This window comes from Epinephelus lanceolatus, chromosome 3 (assembly GCF_041903045.1).
Source record: "Epinephelus lanceolatus isolate andai-2023 chromosome 3, ASM4190304v1, whole genome shotgun sequence".
Taxonomy (NCBI): Eukaryota; Metazoa; Chordata; class Actinopteri; order Perciformes; family Serranidae; genus Epinephelus; species Epinephelus lanceolatus.
Window position 1 is genome coordinate 12268023 of NC_135736.1, and position 21393 is coordinate 12289415.

A 21393-nucleotide genomic window follows, 5' to 3' on the forward strand; every position below is an offset into this window, starting at 1 on the left:
CTTTACTGACAGGGCCCTCTGGCTGATGGGAAGGATCTGTGGACAGTCAAGAGAACATGCTCATCATTTACTCAATTTTACTAAATGCAAGCGCTGGCACACACCTAGTTTAACTTATTTTTAATTTGTCTGGTGGCTAGTCATCTACCGAAAAAAGAAGTATGCTTTTGGAGGGCTGTGCTTTTCAATAAAATGCATTTTAGACAGTACAGCAAGCTGCTCTCTGTGAGTTAGGACCAGGTTAGGACGGCAAAATACACGATCTAGGAAGACACTTAAAACCAGCTGACAACAGGAAGAGGTACCACTCCGCATTTGATTCTGGGGGAGAAAGAAAATTAGTATTGGAGTGACGAATGTAGAGGAAAATATATCCTCCATTAACATTACAGTTATTTTTTAATGCCGTCAGCATTTATTAACGACGTTAACGCTTATTTGAGAGGTAGTTTTAACGACTTTTGCCGCATCTGAATCAGTTCGGTTCACTCGCTGCACTTCGCGAATGCTTCAGTGTGATTTGTCTGTTGTACACGATCTTCGGCTACACTCAACCTTCTCGCGCACAGTTTAAACGTCATTTCACAGTTTCAAAACACCGACTGTTGAAGAGTGAAGGGCAGAAGTTTGTTGTGTTTGTTTGTAGCGTTCACATTTGCATACTTTAATTAATTCACCTAATATGCAAGGTTTGGTAGCTTGGTCGGTGTAAGAGAAATTTTACGCTTCTCGCCGAAGCTACCGTCGCAAAAATGAGGTTACTGCCTCATTATGTGTGACAAGCAAGCGCCAAAGCTAAAAGTCTCTCACTGCGGAGTCCTTTATGATGCGAAACAAACTCAGCCGGAGCAAGAAATGTGTGAAAGATGCTTCATGTCCGAGCAAAGACCACCCGCGAACCGTTGACGTGATAACATTGGTGGTGTCAGAGTCGAGCTGCTCCAGTGATGAAACATCTCCAGGAGGAGACACAGCTGTTGCTGCTGCAGGCACCTCCACCGAAGTCAAACCACTTCAGGTACAGAGGACGTCTTTATGCACAAGAGACATTAAAATTGCACCAATTTTCCTTCATGCAGCACAGCACGGCAAGAGGAAACGGAGCAGTGATGGGAAGCTACATCAGCCTGTGGAGAAGCAGCAGGAAGCAGAGCTCCCTCCTCAGACTGAAGATGTGCAGCTGGTGAAAAGTCAGCAGCATGTATCAACAGTTTCTCACCTGACAGAGAGGAGGAGGTCCTGGAGAGGACAGCTGTCCCCCTCAGCTCTGCACAGCTGTCTGGAGGAAATCCAAACAGCCAACCCAGCATTTCCAGCCCTAACAGTGTTCAACACTTTGCAGAGGAAAGCAAGTGAAAGGCAGCAAGATTTTGGACCAACAGGTGAGACTGAGTTATTATTCTGAATGTACTTTATTTTCATTTATTATTCATTCATTAAGCATCTCTCTCCTTTTCAAAGCAGAAAATCTAAGCTCCCAACAGAACCATTTAAAAGAGAAAAGGAAATGGGACAGTGAAAGCTTTGAGAGGATGCCCAAACGTCTGAGGTCCAGTCTCTCTGCAGATGGTACTGTTGGTATGGGACACTGTCTCATGTCAGCACAAGGTGCTCAGGAAGACACCGTCCTGACAGTCAAGAAGCAGTTCAGAAGCAACAAGCTAAGTCGTACTTACAGACTGAGGCAGCTATGTGAGAGCCCAGCAGGCCCGGTGAACAACTGTGATCTGAACTCTGGGTTGATCAATCACACAGAATCTCAGAACAAGTCAACCACAACTTCTGACATCATCCAGAGAGGTAAACTTGTCATATGGTGATAGTTTTATGACATTTTTTCTGTCATTTACATTGCAGGAAAGTAACATTTTCCCCGCTCTTTTGTCTAGATTCCAGTTTCGAGGATGTTCTCTGGACAGACAAGTACAGTCCTCTGCATTCAAGTGAAGTAACTGGCAACTCTGCCTCTGTGAACAAACTGCAAAGGTTAGTTTTACATATTTAGTTCTCTCATACTTTCACTGATATATTGGACTTGATATCCGTGTGAACATATTCTTTTATTTTGGTTATTCTCTAACATGCAGTTGGTTGAAGAAATGGAAACTGAGAGCTGGCTGTGACGAGAGGAGAAAAATAGAGGAGAGGAAACAAGAAGAAAACAGCAGTGGTAAGAGCTGGCATTTGTCACACTTAACATTTTCTCTTGTATCTCAGCTCAGAGTCAACATCTTAATGCGGTCTCATGAGCCATGACCAAAAATTTTTTTACAAGTCTGCTTATGTTTTTGAGTATCCACATGACATTTAATGACTCAGGATTTCCCAGAAATTTCCATCTTTCATGGGAAAAGTATCTGCTTCCTGTGCAGACTCGTGGGACTGTGGAGACTTCCAGGGTGAGGCTGGGGCAGAGGGAGACAGAGAGGAGCCGTTGTGTAACACCATGCTGATCACAGGACCTCCAGGTGTGGGCAAGACTGCTGCAGTGTATGCCTGCGCTCAGGAGCTTGGCTTCAAGGTTGGAATTGGACCTATATCTTTGAATTCATGCTCCCAGAAGCTGATACAGCCGTATTAACATCTTTAAATACACAGCTCTGTAGCTCATTGAAATTATGTATCCTGACTATTTGGCCTCAAAGTAGATCAAGAGTTTGAAATAAATTATGTGGCCATTTGGCAGTAGTCACAAAAATCAACAATTATGACACTGCTAATTGTAAATGTAAGTCAAATTTGAAACTGGTGGTCAAAAATGGATCACTTGGCAAATGTTGCAGTATTTTGTGGCGCTTACCGGAGGACCAAATCATGAGTTTAACCAGATTCTAGACTGCTTTCACAGCAAATAATCATCCAGACATCCCACTTAAATAACAGGAATTATCCTTTATTTGTCCTTTTCCTTTTCAATCAAAGGTATTTGAGGTGAACTGCTCCTCACAGCGCAGCGGCCGCCATGTTCTGTCCCAGCTGAAGGAAGCTACCCAGTCCCACCTAGTGGAGATATCAGGAAAGGACCCACTGAAACCAGCTTACTTCAACAACTATAACATCAACAGCTGCACTCCGAAATCTGAGACTTTACCTGGTAGGACGTAAATGATTAAGACATTTCTAAAATCCAAATAATCATAAAAAATCTTGTACTGGCTACTTACATACTAGATTGTGAAGAAGTGAAAAACCGTATGGTGTCAGGATTGTGTAGTGTTTAAGTGTACATCTGAGGACCATATTGTAGGTCTCAATGTCATATTCACATATTTTACAGGCATTTCTATTCTTTTCTTTCACAGGAAAAACCATGCGCCCCAAAAATGTTACCTCTACCTCAAAAAAGAGAGAGGCACAGAAATACAACCGTAAAGGAAAAGTGAATCCAGCTGCGGTCACTTTGGCCAACTACTTTAAAATGAAGGCCAAAGCGGATCACTTACACTTTGGCGGTCCGTCTGCATCGCCATCTGAAAAACCAGTCAGCAAGAAATTGGGCAACCCATCACCAGGCTCTGATCAAACAGTGCCACAGAACAAAAAGACAGCCACATCACTCATTCTGTTTGAAGAGGTAAACCATCTGGTAACTCCACGCCATAAGACATATAATTTAATGGATATGAGGCGGCGCATGAACCGAGTTTGGTCTGGTTTGATCCCGTTGCAACTGTCTGCCCCCACAGGTTGATGTCATATTTGATGATGATGTTGGTTTCCTCGCAGCAATCAAGACTTTCATGACGACCACTAAGAGGCCGGTCGTTCTGACCACCAATGGTAAACGCACACACTGTGTAATTTTGGAAAAGATTTGAGGACAAGCTATGATGCAAAAATAAATGTCTTCCTTAGATCCCTCGTTCAAAGAGAGATTCAACTGCAGCTTGGAGGAAATTGTTTTCAAAATCCCATCAGCGGTAAGTTTTTTTTTTTAATCTCTACACCCTAGTACAACTTCAGTGTGAAATGCATACGTTTACTGAAGAAGCTCACACTTTTTTTGTGTGTTTGTGACAAAAAAACCCTCTGCTGGCTGCTTGGTGAACTATAAAGGCTTACAACACATGCAGAATCATCAGAGCAAATATGAGCAGTAGGGCTGCGGGGGGAAAAAAGATTACTTAAGTATGGCAATGTTTCTTTATCGAATTTTTAATCAATTTTTTAATGCCTGAATTGATACAGTTCAAAAGCAGGGGTGGATAGAAGTTGTTGCGATTAATGTGGTAATCTGTAAGTAATGTGACATCACGTCCCTTTCAAGAAAATCAAATCTGAAGCGAGAACGCAGAAAATGGCCGACAGTCAGAGGACACGGACATTCAGCTGCTTGAATAGCAACTTGAAATTAGCTGGTCCAGCGTAAACTCTCCACCAGATAAACAAATTTTCTGTTGCTGTCACAGATCAAACCTGCCTGCTGCCACTGGTTGAATTGTAGTTGCCATAGTCATAGCTACCAAGTCCATCTCCGGACCTTCAACCGACTCTTCTCCCAGGGAATTGTCTTTTAGTGGCGGGGAGTGAGGTGGAGGGACCACGTGCTAGTCTCATTTGTGGCCTGACAAACAGAGAGAGAGTGAGAGTGGGGTGAGAAGCCGAATGAATCAATGTGCTGCTTGCAGCTCTACAATGGATTAAGATTTTACTCATTTTAAATACTAAAAAGAATATCAGTAAGTGGCAGTCAACATTGATATTGTGGCAGCTACAGTGTTGCCCTAGGTTTACAGCTTTTTCCCATGGTCTCATGTTAAAAACTTATATATAATGTATATAAACTCAATCGCAATACATATCAAATTAGAAACAAAAGTATTTTGATCGAATAAACGTATCGTCTCAGCCCTAATGAGCAAGAATGACCCAATATGTCATTAACTCTAGCCATCTATTCCAAGGTGAACATCTGTAGCTACCTGCAGCTGGTGGGTTTGGCTGAGAGTGTGCGACTGGACGTGGATGATGTCAGCAGCCTCCTCACGCTATCCAGAGGTGATATCCGACGCTGTCTGCTTCAGCTGCAGCTCTGGGTGCACAGCGGTGGAGGGCAGGCATCTCAGAGCGGAGGCTCACTCCAGCCTACTTTTGTGCAGTGTAAGTTGCTCTGTGTAAATCACAATCAAACCTCCTTCGAGATAAAGAATTTGTTTTCAAAAACAACAGATGTGCCAGAAGTTTCTCCTTTTCTTTATCTAGACTTGAGTGTTACTGAAAGAGGAGACAATGTAGACTCCCAACTTTCTCGTTGTGGCCCAGGCTGCACTGCTAGCATGCTTGGTCTCCACCCAGTGACCCTAAACCACCTGCAAAATCTGCTAAAGGCAAGTATTGATATCTTTACCTCATGTATTTAAACTCAATTAGCTTTGTATCAAAGAATAAATGAACATTTGTCAATACTTTAAATCTTTAGTGTCAGTTCTGGTCTGAAATAGACATGATGAAGCTCCTGAGGATCCTCGCTGAGAGCTGGAGAGGAGGTGCTCCTCTTCTGTACTCTAACCTGGAGTTTCTTCTACCTGTCGGGGCCAAGGGGACTTCAGTCCACCTCCTTGACAAAGGGACTTGTTCTGGGTTGCAGAGTGAGCTGGCACACACTGACCTCAACCTTCATGTCCAGCAGCAGGAAGGATGTGTCAGTCCAAAGGTGTCAGCCACCAACAGCAAATCTGTGAGAAATATCTCCAGACTTAGCAGAAGGAAAAAATATATCCCAGCAGTGTCTCACACCACACCATCTTGTGGTTTGACAAAAAACCCTCAAAGAACATCATTGTCATCAAATAGTTCCTCTAGTTCAAGAGACAAGAGTGAACAAAATGCAGCCAAAGTGGCAACAGACTGTTTGGATGCCTTGACAGACTTCTTTGACCTCATGTCGTACCTTGATTCCACAATACCAACAGCTGCAGCGCCGCTTGTTTCAGGCTCGTGCCGACCTGAGGCGTTTGTCTGGACAGGAGCTGAGATAAAGGACGGTTTGTTGGATGAGATCAGCGAGGACGAGGAGGTGGACAGGATTTGGAACCAGGAGAAGCTGTTGGATATCCAGGCTGCAGTTGAGGGCTTGGGGTGTCACAGGTGCTGTCAGCGAGTGTCCGAGGCGTGGACAGAAGCCCAGAAATATAGACAGGAACTTGGAGATGCAAGATGGGAGAAGCTGGCGGAGAGACTGACGCCACCCTCCTCTTCCAGAAGACAGAGTCTCAGCTTTAGTTTTCAACCTTTGCGTCCAGCAAGGTAAGTCTACTTCCATCACAGCTTCTGAATATTCAGATAGTTTACCGTCTATTGTTTCACTCTGGCATGGGACAAATGTCAGTTTGTCACCACCTCGTTCTCATGGCTTTCCCTCTAGTACATCCCAGAGGAGGTATGAACTGAGCAGGATGGTGCTCAACAGTGAATCCTTCAGGCTTCTGGGGAACAGACGAGCTGTTAGTGTCGACTACATGCCAATCCTCCGCTACATCTGTCGCTTTCAGAAAGAGCAGCAAAAAAATGAGGAGCCAGTCAGGTGAGCCAGACACAATACAGATTTAAAGGGACAGATTACCCCAAAATCAAAAATACATATTTTTCCTCTTACCCGTAGTGTTATTTGTCAATGTCGATTGTTTTGGTGTGACTTGCTGAGTGTTTGAGATATCAGCTGCATTTGCTGTAATTCTGTACATCCAAATACTACTCAATATTTGCAGGCAAAATTCAAATAATGTATCCCCCACATTAGGTGCTTGAACTACCTCAGCAGCAAACACCTGGGCCTCTCAAAGTCGACCATTCAGCTCCTGGCAGAAGATTTCTCATAGAGAAAAGAACCTTACTACCTCACCTTACTCCAGTCAATATTTATTTTACTGTGCGTTCATTTCACATGAACACTATCTCCCCCTAAATACTGTCAGTCAAATCAAATGAATGCAGATAAGATGCATTTTATTTACATGTAAGTGCAACCATGAAAAGTAAATTAAAACATTCTATTTTTGTAAATTGCGTTGCTCATTTTTATAGAATGTAAATCACTGTGATTGTTCAGGTACTGGTGTGGTTGCTGGTGAGATCAGTACAGTGTTTTCATTGCATAGTAGGGCTGGGTGATATGGAAAAATATCAAACATCACTGTATTTTTTACCTCGTACCTCAACATCAATATGATGACAACATTGTAAGGTTGGCTATCGGTGCGTTCACAAAATAATTACAGGATGAGATTTTTTTTTAAAATAATCATCAGTAATGAATGTGGATATAGTGGGTAAAGGCAAATAATATAACAGCTAAAACAGTCTGGTATGTTCACCATATTGATTATGGATACATTGCCCAGCCCTGTTGGTGTAGTACATGAACCCTTAACACAAACCGAGAGGAGTGAAAATCCCTAGACAGCAGGAAGATGGCAGACAGTCGACAGCAAAAATAACAAAGCCGTGCAGCAAGACTGCTGGTCAGCATCCCAAAAAAAAAAACAGTATTAGAGTGGTTTTGTAACAATAAAAATATTTAATACTTAAATGTACCATTAACCACCACCAAATCTGTTCAAGGGGTAACCGTTTGGTAAAAGTCCAAAAAGGCTCAAGAGGTTTGCTTTAGTGGATGTTATTTATCACGTGGCCATGAGGTGGGTCCATGTGGTAGTTAACCGAGCAGCTCGTAAAAAGCCACTGCCTGAAGCAGAGCATCGCAGAGTTCCTCCCCTCCTCTCTTGCTGCCCATCTGGAAAGAATTGCTGTGCTTCAGCAGCAGCTCCGGGGGGAAGTTTATCCTGGGAAGCTTCTGTGTCACCGACTCAGTCATCAGCTGTCGCACTGTCTGTGCCCCGCTGGTCCGCGACTCGCCCACCATGAGTCCAAAGTGACGTCCCACAGCAGTACGCATCATGTTCAGAACTCTGCAGAGGAAGCAGGAAACAAACAAAGGATATTTTGTGATGTCATTTCATGAACTGCTGTGGTTTCTTCAAGCAGCAGCCACAAATAACCCACAACCATATATCAAAGGCCAGGTGCATTTAAAAAGTGATTACTGATTTGTAATCCCTTTTTCCCACCTGGGAGGAATGTTGGAATCAGGTGGTGAGTTTCTTGGCTCGAGCAGAGCAAACAGCATGGCCTCCACAGCCCTCATGTGGGCCATGATGGGGAAAAGAGCCGTATTCTGGGCTGAGATGGAGGACTTCTCAATGATGTAGAAGTCAGCTGATGGGAGGTGTGCCAGGACCGCGGAGACCTAATGATAGAAAAGAAAAATTACAAACTGTGCTGTTCTGTATCGGCTCATACCTTGAGTTCCACACAGATGTTAATAACAAAACAAAAACAAATAATAGGTGTTGAAAAGTTTCACTGTGAAGACTCATTCAAATAGCCACTGTGTCATTTTCAGTAATACCATGGACACTGGTAGTCATACTCACATCATTCAAGTAAGCAGAAGCCAAGTATGTCCCCCTCAGGAAATTAGGACACTCCAGCTGCTGCCATTCCAGCACCGTCATCCCACGATCCACATGAGCCCAGGCAATTTTATTAGTCCCACACACTATTGACACAATTGAGCTGGCATCCTGAGTAAACACATACAGAATGATGACAGGCTGTCACAGTGAATTATCCTACTTTCTATTTTGACATTTTGTGTGACATCTGAAATGAGATGAGACAAACACTGGATCTGTTGCAGCCAGGATGTCAAAGGTCAGTGCCGGCTATCCGCCTTACAGTACTAAGTAACGTGTAAACAGCTGTATAATATCTTCTATGGTTCATGCTGAGCTTTGTCAAGAACGTTAACTCAAGTGACATATGGGGAAGTGGCGCTGCAAGAAAATCTTCATGGGGTGGCCAGATGGGGCCACTGACAATCTTGGGGTGGCACACCAAAACCAAAAGCCAGAAATTAATGTTTAGGAATTCTATTATGCTGTTGGAGTATATGGGCTAGTGGAAAACTACGTCAATATGGAGAGTTAAGGAATTGCATACTGATATACCTTATTTCTTACCTCACTGTTAATATTACCAGTTATGTGATGTGCAAGACTAACACTGGCACAGTTAACATTTTTAGTTCCCCAACAATCCTGTCTTAATGTGTTAGGTAAATGTTAGGTGATTCATTGTTCTTAAAATGGGCTGGTTTTCCTTTTCCTTAAAAAAAAAAATTATACAGCTTTAATGTGAGTACACTGATTGTAAGGAACAAAACATTTACTGGGAACAAACCTACTCAAGTACCAGGGGGACTCGTGGGTACACGTAGAACCCATTTTCATTCAGACATCTTGAGGTGAGAGTTCAAGGCACCCTTTTTTAAAAGGCAATGCTAGTTATTCCCTCGCCAAAATGTAGCCTTTTGGAGCGTTATTTAGCCTCACTTCTCAACAAGTTACATGGATATGGTTGGTGCCAATGGATGCTTTAGGTTGTCTAGTTTCACAGGATATAACTGCCTTGGCACTAGCTTCAAAAATAAGTGCACCAAATCCTCTTACAGACAGTAAGCCTCTAATTATTTTCATCAGGCGGGCCAGTGGTGGGTGCAGTGCAGTTATTGTATCAGGGGACCATGGATGGAGTTACAAACATGGGACATAAAGTTTGAGAGGCATAATAGGTGTTAGTTAGCAATCAATGCAATTAATTCTGGCACCAAGTTAAGCCATACTAGGGAGGTACTAAGGTCAGGATAGCTCTGCTGCATGTGTTTTATCTGTATCGCAGTCCTTCAACTTTATACAAGTACAATACTAACTTATAACTGTACCTTTTAAGGCAGCTCATGCAGACCCAAACCCTCAGTCCAAATCTTATACAGTATAGCCTAAATATAACAGACCAGAGAGCCAGGGTGGATGTTTGCAAACCCAGAAAGACTCTGCTTAGCCAACCCATTGAAAGGTTCACTGTGTAGAATTTAGGGGGACTTACTGGCATAAATGGATTATAATATAATAAGTGTGTTTCCTTTAGTGTATAATTACCTGAAAATAAGAATTGTTGTGTTTTCGTTACCTTAAAATGAGTTGTTTATATCTACATAGCTAGGTCCTCTTCTATGGAAAACACAGTGTTGCTCTACCATGTTTCTACAGTAGCCCAGAACGGACACACCAAACACTGGCTCTAGATAGGATCATTCATGTTTGCAAGTTGGCCACTGGAGTTATTAGCCCCTCTGCTACGAGAGCATGGGAAAGACTTATTTTTTCACGCTAAACTGCAATTTTTCGGTGTTTTTGGTGGCTTCAATCACCTGGTCTTTTTAATCTGGAGAGGAAGAGACCTCTGCAGATAATTCAGCTCCCAGTAAAAACCTCCTGCACGTCTGGATCAGAAAACAGGTGAGCACACATTAGCAATTGCTGGGTGAGCTGCCCACCTGCGGCATGCAAATGGTGTATGAGAAACACTGATTTGTAATGTGAAACTGCTTTATCCAGTGTTTTTACCAGTTTTAATCACCTGATCGGTTTGTTTTGGAGAGGAAGAGACCTCTGTGGATGGGTTGGCTGCTGGTAAAAAAAAAACTCCTGAACAAAACTGAAGGAATTCTTACATGGAGAAGTTTCAGCTGGTCACAGTCTGCAATTCTCACTGCTACATGCCACTAAATCTTACACACTGGACCTTTAAGTTCATGTCTACAACGCTGTCTCTACAATGAGTATTTTCTCACATAAAGAAGAGGGCAGGTGTGTGGAAAAGGGACAAGGACCTCACCTCCAGCCATGACTTGTCAACCTCTGGTCTGATAAACTTGGCCAACTGAATCCTCACTTTCCTCTCCTTCTTCACCGGGTTGAGGATGGAGTTGAACACTACCACAGCACTTTTGTGCTTCAGCAGCGGCACATTGACCACACTCTCCAGAGTTTTAAAGGGCCCGTTTTTTGTCCTGTACTCCACAATGTTGATAGACTTGCGGCCTCTCAGGAGCTTGACGCCGGCCAGTTCTGACGGTGTGGCGTTGTTGAGCAGCTGGAGAATGGTGTCTCGTTGCTCGGAGGTGTAGCACTCATCCAGGGATCTGGTGTCCTCTTTGCAGTGCTCAGGGGTGGAGGTGGAGGAGATGGCAGCGTTCAGGGTCTCAAAGCCTGCCACGGGAACCCTGCTCCGCCAGCAGCATGTGCACTGGAGATACCGCAGCTCCAGCTCAGGGAGACAGCCGTGCTGTGGGCGGCGGAATAAACCAGACTGTCCCGCATACTGACCTGCAGGAGAGATAACAGACGGATGAGTGGTCAAATCAGCCTGTGTGTGGATGAAATAAAACCTACTGCGAGTTGATTCTCCACAACACGTGAGAAGAGAAAGTCATCGTGTCAGTTACTGTACACTTTTCAAATGTCACTCAAAGGCTGTGTTAATTCAAGTTAATGTCTAAAACTGTGGAAATACTAATATACCCTGAAACAGTTTAAGTTAGCGAAGAAACATAGCCAAGTTTGTTAGCTTAGCGTTACCACAGCTAGTCTGCGAGCTCAAATTCAAACAGTAAAAAACAAAACATTTCAATAAAACACTGACTTCTCTGGGCCACTGTAGACAGAAACCGCCTGGCCACCCACATCATCGTTAATAAAGATAAATAATCGTTTGTTTTAGCTACAACATCATACAGGCTGGACAGCTTTGCCCTCAGCTTGTTGTCCGACGTTTTCAATCCGCCGGCGGAACACCAACAACATCACTGCCATTGGTTCCGGAGTGCTGCTTCTTCTTTGTGTTGACTGACGGATTGGGAACCGACGTCAAAGGTGAACACCGCCACCTACCGTACAGGAGTGTGTTCTGTTTCTGTGGTACAGTCAGTGCGCCCACTTACGTAGTATCAGATTACTGTGATCCTTAGTCGGAATATTTCATATTGTTTATGATTACACACTCCAATTGTATTAGTGAGGGTCGATTAAATATAAGAAACACCTACTTTAGTATTGTGCAATAAAATGAATAGCGCCTCAGACTAGCTGCCAAAATCAATCAATCAATCAATCAATCAATCAATCAATCAGTCTCATCAAAAAATGAATAAATAGATTTAAAAATAAATTGGAAATAAATAAATGCAAACATAACATAACTATTATTTGGTACATTTAAGGGCATTTTGATTTTAATGAGTCTTTTTTATTTTTATCTTTTATTCTATTTACCCTGTATTTGTCCTTTATCTATCTTTTATTCTTTATTAAGTGTTATTAGCCTTATCTAGCCTCTACTTTAGGGAGTTCTGGTCAGAAGGTGGCAGAGTCAACATAATCAGTTTCATTTAAAAAAAAATATGTATATGTTACACAGTGAAACTCATACAATACATAAAAGCAACACAGAGAAAGTAGGAAAGAAAAGGGATATGCAAGCCATACCAGAGACATCTATACACATTCCACTTAGGTTGAGGACTATATAAGGCATCAACATGTTTCCTTCAGAGCACTTTTTTAAAAAGACATTTAAAAGTGTTCAAGGAAGGGAGTATTTTAAAGGTAACAACATTTTGAAGCTTATTCCATACCCAGGGTGTATAAAAGGAGACAGCAGTTTTACCAAGCTCTCAGTGCACCCTGGGGACATTTAAAAGAATGACTTTAAGAACAATATGCAATGCAATAGTTGCTGGTATGAAAGGACAAACGGCTGGAAATATAAGTAAGTAGTTTACAATGCCTTGGCAATAAATAGCAATGTGCATTTTTCTCCACAGAGGACCATCCTAAAGATTTATATGAAATGCAATGGTGAGTGTGAGAGCCCACATTTGTGACATAACGTAATGCAGCATGATATGCAGAATCCAGTTTTTAAAGTAACGCTGAAGCTGCATGCATTTAAATGACATCACCATGGTCTAATGCAGACAGAAATGAACACTGCAGAATCCAAAGAAAAACATTTTCTAATGAAAAAAGAAGCCCAGTTTTGGCAGCTGCTATCCCTCATACTTGCTGTTGAAGGTAACTAAGTATATTTACTCAAGAATTCTGCATAGACTGAAGAACAATTTTGAGGTGCTGGAGTGTTTATATTATTCTCATACTTCTACTACAACTACATTTTTGAGAGAAATATTGTATTTTTTACTTCACTATATTTATTTCACAGTTTTACTTATTTTGCTGGTTAATGCTGATAATACTTATATATGGCTTTGCCTTTGCCCAGGTAATATTTTGATTGCAGGACCTCCACTTGTTACAAAGTAAAGTTAGATATTGTGTTGCCACTTTCACTCAAATGATCGAAATATTTCATCTATTCCTCCAAAATGACCATGATTTCAAGTCAACAACTCTGTTACAGTTTCAGTAACCCTCACGGAAGAGTGTTTTTTTCTTTTCAGAGTTTTCAGAGTTTCAGAGTTTCAGAGTGTGTTTTCTTTCAGAGTAGATTGCATTAGCTTCTTACCTAGGTACCTAGATAAAGTGGTAAATAAGAGTGTGTGTCAAGCTCAAGGCACTATCTATCAGATTGTGCTGCTGTCATTCTGCCGCCAGGTGGCTTGAATATGTCAGTGCAGCTTTTAACTTCATTGTAAATACACTTATCTTTCATCCATCTGTATTGTCCTTGTGCGTTTCAACAAACAGGTAGTGCTCAGACTCCATTATTTTTGCCTTCCTGTCCACACTGGGAGTGGGAATAGGTTACATTATGTAGAGTCAGGCCATATGACCTCTGCAAAAATGTGGATGTGTGTTCTCAAGTTTGAGACGTATATCTCAATCAGGAACAGCCAGCAATGGCAACCAGAAGTTAAGATACAAAACTGGAGGTGGAACAAGCTATATATGGTGGCGGGCTGCATAAGATCAATACATTGTCACATTTCTAAAGTAAATTTTCGCAATGAGACTGTTTTCATGGGTTTGTATTTAAGGGCCCTGCACACTCACACACACAGGTGTGTTCATTGGGTTTGGCTGATAAGGGAATTATATGAGATCATCAAAATACCTATAATATTTTTAAAGCAAAGGTGAATTCAGTGGTAATTTTAGTGGGAAAGGCGGGAGATTCACGTGTCAGTCAAGTACAGCATAATAAGTGTAAACACTCAGAAATGTGTAGAACCTTTAAAACCTCACATACTTAATAAATAAACATTAAAATTTAGTCCAGGTTGTGAGAAGTTGTATTAAAATGTTTAGATAATGTTTCAATATATTTATCTAAAATGCCTTTTATTATAAAGAGATGTTTCTGTTAAGTCTACCCTCCATTTGGACGAATTGAATACATTAATTGAAATAAGTTAAACTGAATATTTTTAAATGAAAGGTGTTTCAGATGTTTACAGTGTACCTGTTCTAATATGATAACGCCTCCCCCACACCAGTCAGACTCACAGTTCAGGCTACATATAGGTCTATCCGTCTCATACTGTAACTCAATCACCCTGTTTTATGGTGACGTTTGTTTCACTTCCTTTCTCTGTTATTTCTGGACCTCTGCGCTTGTATGCAGAACAATAAACTTCATGATGCTGTGCTGGTAAGAGGAAATGCTGGGCCACTGGCCAGAGAAGAAATTATGTTTTTCACCTGCTACTGAGCAGAGCAGCTCTGTGCCATCCAATGTGTGGGACCAATATGGAGTTAATACCCAGTAGCTCTTCTGCTGGGACTCGACTGTCACTCTGACTGAAACATATCACCTTCACCTATGGCCAATCTGGAGAGAAATAACAAAATCCTGCTCGATTTGGTGCGACAGCCAGGTAACAACTTGTGTGCTGACTGTGGAGCTCCTGGTGAGTACACTGACAAGGACTGAAAAGCATAATATATTCATTTTAGTATGACTGATATCATTGTTTGACTGATTACCAACAATACACGCTTTGTCGAAGACTGTCATACCTGATTTCTGTGTGAGTGAGTCAATGTGCCTTCTTTATCAAAGTTAAAAGAATGATAAACAGCAAACTGCTTCATCGGGCCACATGATGTTGTTTGTTAATAGAACTATCTTTAAAGTCATATATTATAGATAGCCAAGTCACGTTTTATATAAACTATCTTAAGGGGAAGTGGTGGCTACTGTATATTCTGTGGTATGACTTCATTGTTCCCTCTAACACGTTGTTGCCATCAGTGACGAGGAGTTAATAATCTGTGTGAGAGAAAAAGACAAACAACAAATTAAATACTTAAATTTATCCACAGGTTTGTTGTGCACATCAGCCTACTAAAGAAGCTGTTATTGTCACTTACACTTTATTGTAGCGTGGTCTGTGTTTGCTGCTCACACAGCTAGAGCTTGCACTTTATTTAGTTCCTTCTTGCAGTGTAAACATTGTGATTTATATATTGTTTTCGCTCACAGAGCCTGACTGGGCCTCCTACACTCTGGGTATCTTTTTGTGCCTGAACTGTTCAGGGATGCATCGTAATATACCTGCTGTCAGCAGAGTCAAATCCATACGTCTGGATCTCTGGGATGATTCACTAGTAGAGGTATAAGTTTGTAATTGGATTGCTAATAACTTTTTTATATATTATTTATTCAATTGACATTTTTCCATACTGAAAATTAGCACGCCCCACTTAAAGGGTGACTTTGGTATTTTTCAACTTGAACTCTATTTTCCCATGTTTTTGTATCAAAGTGATAAATGGGGACAACAATTTTTAAAATTAGTGATTATAAGAGAGGACCGCAACTAGCTGCAGTGAAAGCTACTTCAATGTAATCTCTGTGGACAATTGAGCATCATCAATTTATGTCCACTAAAAGTGCTTGTTTTTGCCACTAACAGGCTCAGGTTGTTATACTGTTATTATAGTGTCTGACAACATTATGGGAAGGATCCCTACAGAGATAATTTATAAAAGCATTAGATCCTTTTATTTAACCAGAAACAGACCCAAAATCTCCATCGCCAAACACACCAGACTCCATTTAAATAAACAGTAATTTAATTGGAATAGTGACGAGATAAACCAAGACAACTTTTGTGAGTTTAATTTTGCGTCTGTCGACTTTGAGTGAAGTGTGTCTTACAGTGCTAAAATTACTGTTTATTTAAATGGAGTCTGGTGGGTTAGACAATAGCTTTAATGGGTGTGTTTCTGGTTAAACAAAAGGATCATACTCTTTTATAAAAAGGTGTGTCTCTGTCAGGATCCTTTCCATAATGTTGTCAGACACTGAAAATAACAGTCTGAGCCTGTCAGTGTCAAAAACAAGCACTTTTAGTGGACATAAATTGAAGATGCTCAATTGCCCCCAGGAATTATATTGCAGGCGGTTTTGCTGCTGCAGCCCTGTCACCCAATACTAGGCTAATTTCAAAAATTGGTGTTCCTACTAGTCACTTAGATACAAAAAATGGGAAAATAGGGTCCAAGTTGGAAATACCAAAGTTACGCTTTAATACTGAGACACCAGCAATGTGTCTATACATTTATTTGTATGTTGCAAATTGAGCAGCCCTGCTCTCCAGGACATGGATCTAAAAAAAATTAAATGCCAGAGATGAAAAGTCCCGTTAAATCTCACATACTGTGTTTTCAGTTCATGCGGGAGAGGGGAAATTCTGCGGCTAAAGCCATTTATGAGAAGTGTGTCCCTGCCTTCTTTTACCGGCCACAACAAACAGACTGCATGTGAGTGACCGTCACTGCATTCGCCATCCATTCACCTCACTGGCACAGTGGAAGTGAAAAGTGAAGTTGCTATGTTTAGTGAATGAGTGTGGTGAGGTACAGAAAGAGGAACAAACAGTGAGAGTTTGGTTCCAAAGAGGAGCTATTATTACAGGCAGTATGAATAACTCATTCATTAATGAATAAACACTTGTCTGTCATCCATAGGGAAACAGTAATGAGTGCTTTGTTTTGTTGTAGTGTTCTTAAGGATCAGTGGATCCGTGCAAAGTATGAAAGAAGAGAATTCACAGGAGAAAACAACTACTTCCAGCAAGCTTATTGCTCAGGTAACATAAAAATGTCTAAAGATATTTGTTTTGTTTTTTTAATATTAAGTCATATAACAAGTTTAGTTACTCTTCATCTCTTTTATTTATTTGATACATAACTTAGACCAGTTTGAGTCAACACTATGGAAGAAGGGCAAAGACAACAAACAGTTTTTAAAGAGGATCTTCCTGCTGTCCCGGAAAGACTTCACCCTCAGATACTATATTAAAGAGGATGTGAGTTTTGCCTCATCATCAATGTTTTATTGGTTTATAGTCAAGTACTTTTTGTTTCTAATCTTTTGAAATCCTTCCTGAATTCTCTCATTAAAACCAAGTCCAAGCTTCCCAAAGCTGTCATCTCCATGAAGGACCTGAATGCAGTTTTCCAGCCGGAGAAGATCGGTCACAATCACGGTCTGCAGATCTCATATGTGCACGAGGAACGCACAAGGAATCTATTTGTTTATCACGAGAAAGGACAGGTGAGCTCCAGTGCCATGGTGCTACTTTATTTCTGCTTTTATCAGATAGGCCAAGATGTCTGGTCTGGCACATTATGTAACCTTATACTTCAACTATACGACAGCTCAGAGGGAAATATTATACTTAACACTCCGCTACATTTATCTGACAGCTTTAGTTACTTTACAGATTCAGATTATTAATACATAATATCATTAATTTCTAAATGATGATGTATGGGTACAGGTTAAACTTCCCAGCAGTATATAAAGGAATGCATCAATAACCAGTAACATATATTTTTTCTAAAATGAGACATACTGCACAATGAGTACTTTTACTTTTTGTACTTTAAGTGCAGTATATCTGGATGCTAATACCTACTTTTACTGAAAGGGACAGTTTACCCCAAAATAAAATAAACAAAGCAAAACATATTTTTCTTCTTACCTGTGGTGGTATTTATCAGTCTAGATTGTTTTGGTGTGAGGTGCCGAGCGTTGGCGATATCTGCCATAGAGATGTCTGTCTTCACTCCAATATAATGGAACTAGATGGCACTCGGCTTGTGGTGCTCAAAGCGCCAAAAACATACATTTGAAAAACTCAACAGCAATGTCTCTTTCCAGAAATCATGACCCGGTTACTCAAGATAATCATTTTTCATGTAGGAACTACTTTGTTTCTACCAAACTACACCAGCCAACTGTATCACTGTGCAGAAGGAAGTGTGCATCTACTGCTAGCTCACCTAGCATCACTGAGCTAGCTAACATTACAGCTCAGATGATTAGGATGCCATCAAAGTTTACATCTCACACTGTCACAAGTGAGAGCCTCTCGTCCATGAGTAGATGCATGCTTCCTTTGGTGCAGTGATACAGTTAGCAGGTGTAGTTTGGTTGAAAAAAATAGCTCCCACATGAAACTGCTCACAACAAGGTCTGTGGATTATCTTGAGTTACCAGGTCATGATTTCTGGAAAGAGACATTGCTGTTGAGTTTTTTGGCGCTTGGAGCCCCAGAAGCCAAGTGACATCTAGTTCCATCATAAACGAGAAATGTTGATGTCTTCAACACTTGACAACTCACACCAAAAAAAAAAAAAAAAATCTAGACTGATAAATAGCACTGCATGTGAAAGGGAAAAATATGTATTTTGATTTTGCAGTCAACTGTCCCTTTAAGTACGAGTTTGAATGCAGTACTTGTACTTGTTACTTTTACACCAAAAAGATCTTCTTCCGTGACTGAATACAGGTGTAAGATGGTGTACAGAAGGATCTTTAAAATGTACATATAACCCAAAATGTCCCATCAGAAAATCTCCACAAACCTGCTACCTGCTAGTACAGGTACTACGTTCAACCATCCTGGTTTTTAAGGCTCTCTCCTTTTTAACCTATCCAGACTGTTTACATGCATGCGTGCAATTTATATATTTCTGATGTGCTCTCCTGTATCTGATGTCTTATAGGCAATTGTGTCCTTGTTCAATGCTATTCGGGCAACACGCCTGGCATACCTCCAGAAGAAGCATCCTACTCTTCGGGATAATGACGTGAGACAAAATTTCATGAAAGTGAAAGTCTTAAACTGCAACTTATTCTCAGTTAACGCTGTTACCTGTGTCTCTTTGCACAGTTAATACCTCAGCTAACGAAACATTGCCTGAAGGAAGGGTACATGGAGAAAACTGGCCCAACGGTTTGTCAGCTATCTGAGTTTATTACAAAAGTAATTTGATTTATTTCATTTATTATATCTGACAAAGGAAGTTAAGGTTTTCTCTCTCTGCCTGTCTTTGTGTCTGTGTGGTTTCAGCTTCGGGAGCCATTTAAGAAGAGGTGGTTCACACTTTGCTCGATGAACAGAAAGCTTCTATATTTTAAAAATCCACTGGTAATGAACAGATAGTACCATAACGTCTACATGGTGTTTTAAAAGTGATTGTGTAAATAGATGAATAAATAAATCCAAAACATCTTTTTGAAGTGTATCTCTTCGCTGTTTGTTTTACCATCAGGATGCTACAGAACTGAAGGCTGTCTTCATCGGCACAGAGAGCCACAGCTACTCTGCTTCAGAGAGCAGCGGGCGTAGCTTGAGGTCAGGCCGGTGGCACAATGGCATCACGCTGCACACTCCGGAGAGGCAGTATGTGTTTATGTGTGAGCAGGAGCAGGAGCAGAGGGAGTGGCTGGAGGCCTTCAGAAAGGTCATCGCTCAACCCATGACCCCAGAGGACTACGCCAGTAAGATACAACTGATACAGTGCAGCTATGTCTTCCTGTGTTTATCAGATGTGATGTGAAAGTGAATGTTGTTCTTTCTGTCTTTGATGTAGATGAAGCCAACCTGAGAAGGGGGAAATGACTGGAGCAGCGCTTCCTGCTCAGGATGCACTGAGTACTGTTTTGGGATATAACACACTGACAGCCTTACTGTCAAAAGATGCTCTTGAACCTGTCAGCAGGGATTTAAGAAAGAAATGGAGACAAACTCTTTATTTTGCTGGCAGAACTGCTCGACACCACAGACAAATGATCCACTATAACACTCTGCACAGACTACAGTGTCTGTGATTACACCTTCTTTGTCACGTTGTCACACCTCGGAGAAGTTTCTGCTACAGCTGGGACGTTGCTGCACATCTTGAATTTATTGCATCGTCTTGCCACAATGACACCACTGCAAAGAATCCTTTGCAAAACATTATGAACACACAAATATTGTATTTATTTGAAATAAGGTAAGAATAAGACAAAAATGGTTTATGTTTAATTTGCAGTTGTTTTGCAGTTTTTTGTATATTATGTTTTACTCAATTTGCACATTGTGAACATAAGAGGTTCTTTTTTTCCCACACACTTTCAGTTTTGCTGTGTAAATAGTCATGTGAGTGTGTGCTCTTCATAATTTTAATAAATTGAGTACGCAATTGAGTCATGCTTTAAGTGTTTTACAAATTCTAGAGGTATGTGCCCTATATTCCTCTTCAAATCACACATGACAGTTGAGGATTATATTAGGCATGGCAGATGTGCCTCTGGATGCCTTCATGATCAGGTTATGGTGATAGGCAAAGGTGGATTACCAACCACGCCAAACAGACAGCTGCCACAGGCCCCCACATCCACACACATTAATTATGATCAAATATGTTAATACTGTAAAGCACATGAAACTGTAAAGATAAAAGTAACGCCTGCATGATACTTCATCTTAAGAGCATGCCTAGTAGATGGGCCTTTACTATTTCCGTTCATGTTATGGTTACATGTTGAAATTCTTTAAATAAATGTGCGCTTCATACACTCACTATGCAAAACATATGGTTTCCGCTGTTATAATATGTATCTTTGCCTGTGGCGCGTGTTGACAGCATAGACTGGTTGACAGCAGGTTGAAAGGCGCTGTTGAGCTGGGGAAAACGGGAAGATGTCTCACTCTGCGCCATTTTCCTGGTACCAGAAATGTCATCGCGCTAGTGAAAAATATTGAGAGCTCGGTCTGTATTTTAAGCAGAGGTGAAAAGTAACTAAGTACGTTTACTCAAGTACTGTACTCAAGTATAGTTTTGAAGTATTCTTGCCATACTCGAGTATTTAGCTAAAAATCATCCTACTTTATAGGCTACTTGCATACTCTAATCACTAGAATTGTCTTACAGCTTGAGTTAATACTTACTTTACTGTGTTATCAATTAAGCTATCTAACAATATATGAAGCAGTTTAATGTTCTTCACCTCCACTAAGTGTAACATGAAAATGCTACGTGTAAAAAGGCTCTAAAACCATATAAAGGGGTGCCTTCGGATTTAATAAAAACACATTTAGCTGTGAATATTTTTGCACATTTACTGATGTGAAATCTTTACCAAAATAAAATATACGAGTACTTCCTTTATCTCTAATTTTAAATCTTAATTTGTCATTATATTCTTACTTTTGAAACATTGCATGAGCTCTCACTTGCGGGACGAGTG

General features: G+C 40.9%; 3 protein-coding genes across 4 annotated transcripts; 2 read left to right on the plus strand and 1 right to left on the minus strand.

The window, feature by feature from the left end:
* The first annotated feature begins 593 nt into the window (after nt 1-593).
* atad5b (ATPase family AAA domain containing 5b) lies at nt 594-7002 on the plus strand. 2 transcript variants are annotated; one of them, XM_033625402.2, is made up of 14 exons: nt 594-1382; nt 1462-1800; nt 1890-1986; nt 2088-2170; nt 2373-2521; nt 2923-3094; nt 3303-3574; nt 3687-3780; nt 3856-3920; nt 4905-5100; nt 5203-5327; nt 5420-6246; nt 6365-6523; nt 6740-7002. In XM_033625402.2, exons 1-14 carry the CDS (start codon nt 824-826, stop codon nt 6816-6818), a joined length of 3216 nt encoding a protein of 1071 aa, XP_033481293.1. In that variant the 5' UTR covers nt 594-823; the 3' UTR covers nt 6819-7002. The 2 variants fall into 2 exon arrangements, with proteins under 2 accessions (XP_033481293.1, XP_033481294.1); XM_033625403.2 differs by having other exon boundaries at nt 1465-1800.
* Nucleotides 7003-7496: 494 nt separating this feature from the next.
* tefm (transcription elongation factor, mitochondrial) lies at nt 7497-11708 on the minus strand. The gene is made up of 5 exons (XM_033625404.2): nt 11545-11708; nt 10738-11228; nt 8433-8582; nt 8067-8245; nt 7497-7907 (listed from the first exon to the last, which is right to left on the minus strand). Exons 1-5 carry the CDS (start codon nt 11588-11590, stop codon nt 7655-7657), a joined length of 1119 nt encoding a protein of 372 aa, XP_033481295.1. The 5' UTR covers nt 11591-11708; the 3' UTR covers nt 7497-7654.
* Nucleotides 11709-14493: 2785 nt separating this feature from the next.
* LOC117255775 (arf-GAP with dual PH domain-containing protein 2-like) lies at nt 14494-20349 on the plus strand. The gene is made up of 11 exons (XM_033624954.2): nt 14494-14770; nt 15346-15476; nt 16537-16628; nt 16869-16957; nt 17064-17176; nt 17278-17424; nt 18882-18965; nt 19049-19111; nt 19229-19306; nt 19431-19659; nt 19752-20349. The coding sequence occupies exons 1-11, from the start codon at nt 14683-14685 to the stop codon at nt 19778-19780; spliced, it is 1143 nt and encodes a 380-aa protein (XP_033480845.1). The 5' UTR covers nt 14494-14682; the 3' UTR covers nt 19781-20349.
* Nucleotides 20350-21393: the final 1044 nt, after the last annotated feature.

Coding starts and splice junctions, on each gene's coding strand:
- LOC117255775 (XM_033624954.2), top strand. CDS start 14,683: ATGGCCAATCTGGAGAGAAATAACAAAATCCTGCTCGATTTGGTGCGA. Junction 18,966..19,048: donor CTACTCTTCGGGATAATGAC/GTGAGACAAAAT, acceptor CTCTTTGCACAG/TTAATACCTCAGCTAACGAA. Junction 19,660..19,751: donor GACCCCAGAGGACTACGCCA/GTAAGATACAAC, acceptor TCTTTGATGTAG/ATGAAGCCAACCTGAGAAGG.
- tefm (XM_033625404.2), bottom strand. CDS start 11,590: ATGATGTGGGTGGCCAGGCGGTTTCTGTCTACAGTGGCCCAGAGAA. Junction 11,229..11,544: donor GTCTACAGTGGCCCAGAGAA/GTCAGTGTTTTA, acceptor TCTCTCCTGCAG/GTCAGTATGCGGGACAGTCT. Junction 7,908..8,066: donor GATTCCAACATTCCTCCCAG/GTGGGAAAAAGG, acceptor CTTCCTCTGCAG/AGTTCTGAACATGATGCGTA.
- atad5b (XM_033625402.2), top strand. CDS start 824: ATGATGCGAAACAAACTCAGCCGGAGCAAGAAATGTGTGAAAGATGCT. Junction 3,095..3,302: donor GAAATCTGAGACTTTACCTG/GTAGGACGTAAA, acceptor TTTCTTTCACAG/GAAAAACCATGCGCCCCAAA. Junction 3,575..3,686: donor CACTCATTCTGTTTGAAGAG/GTAAACCATCTG, acceptor CTGCCCCCACAG/GTTGATGTCATATTTGATGA.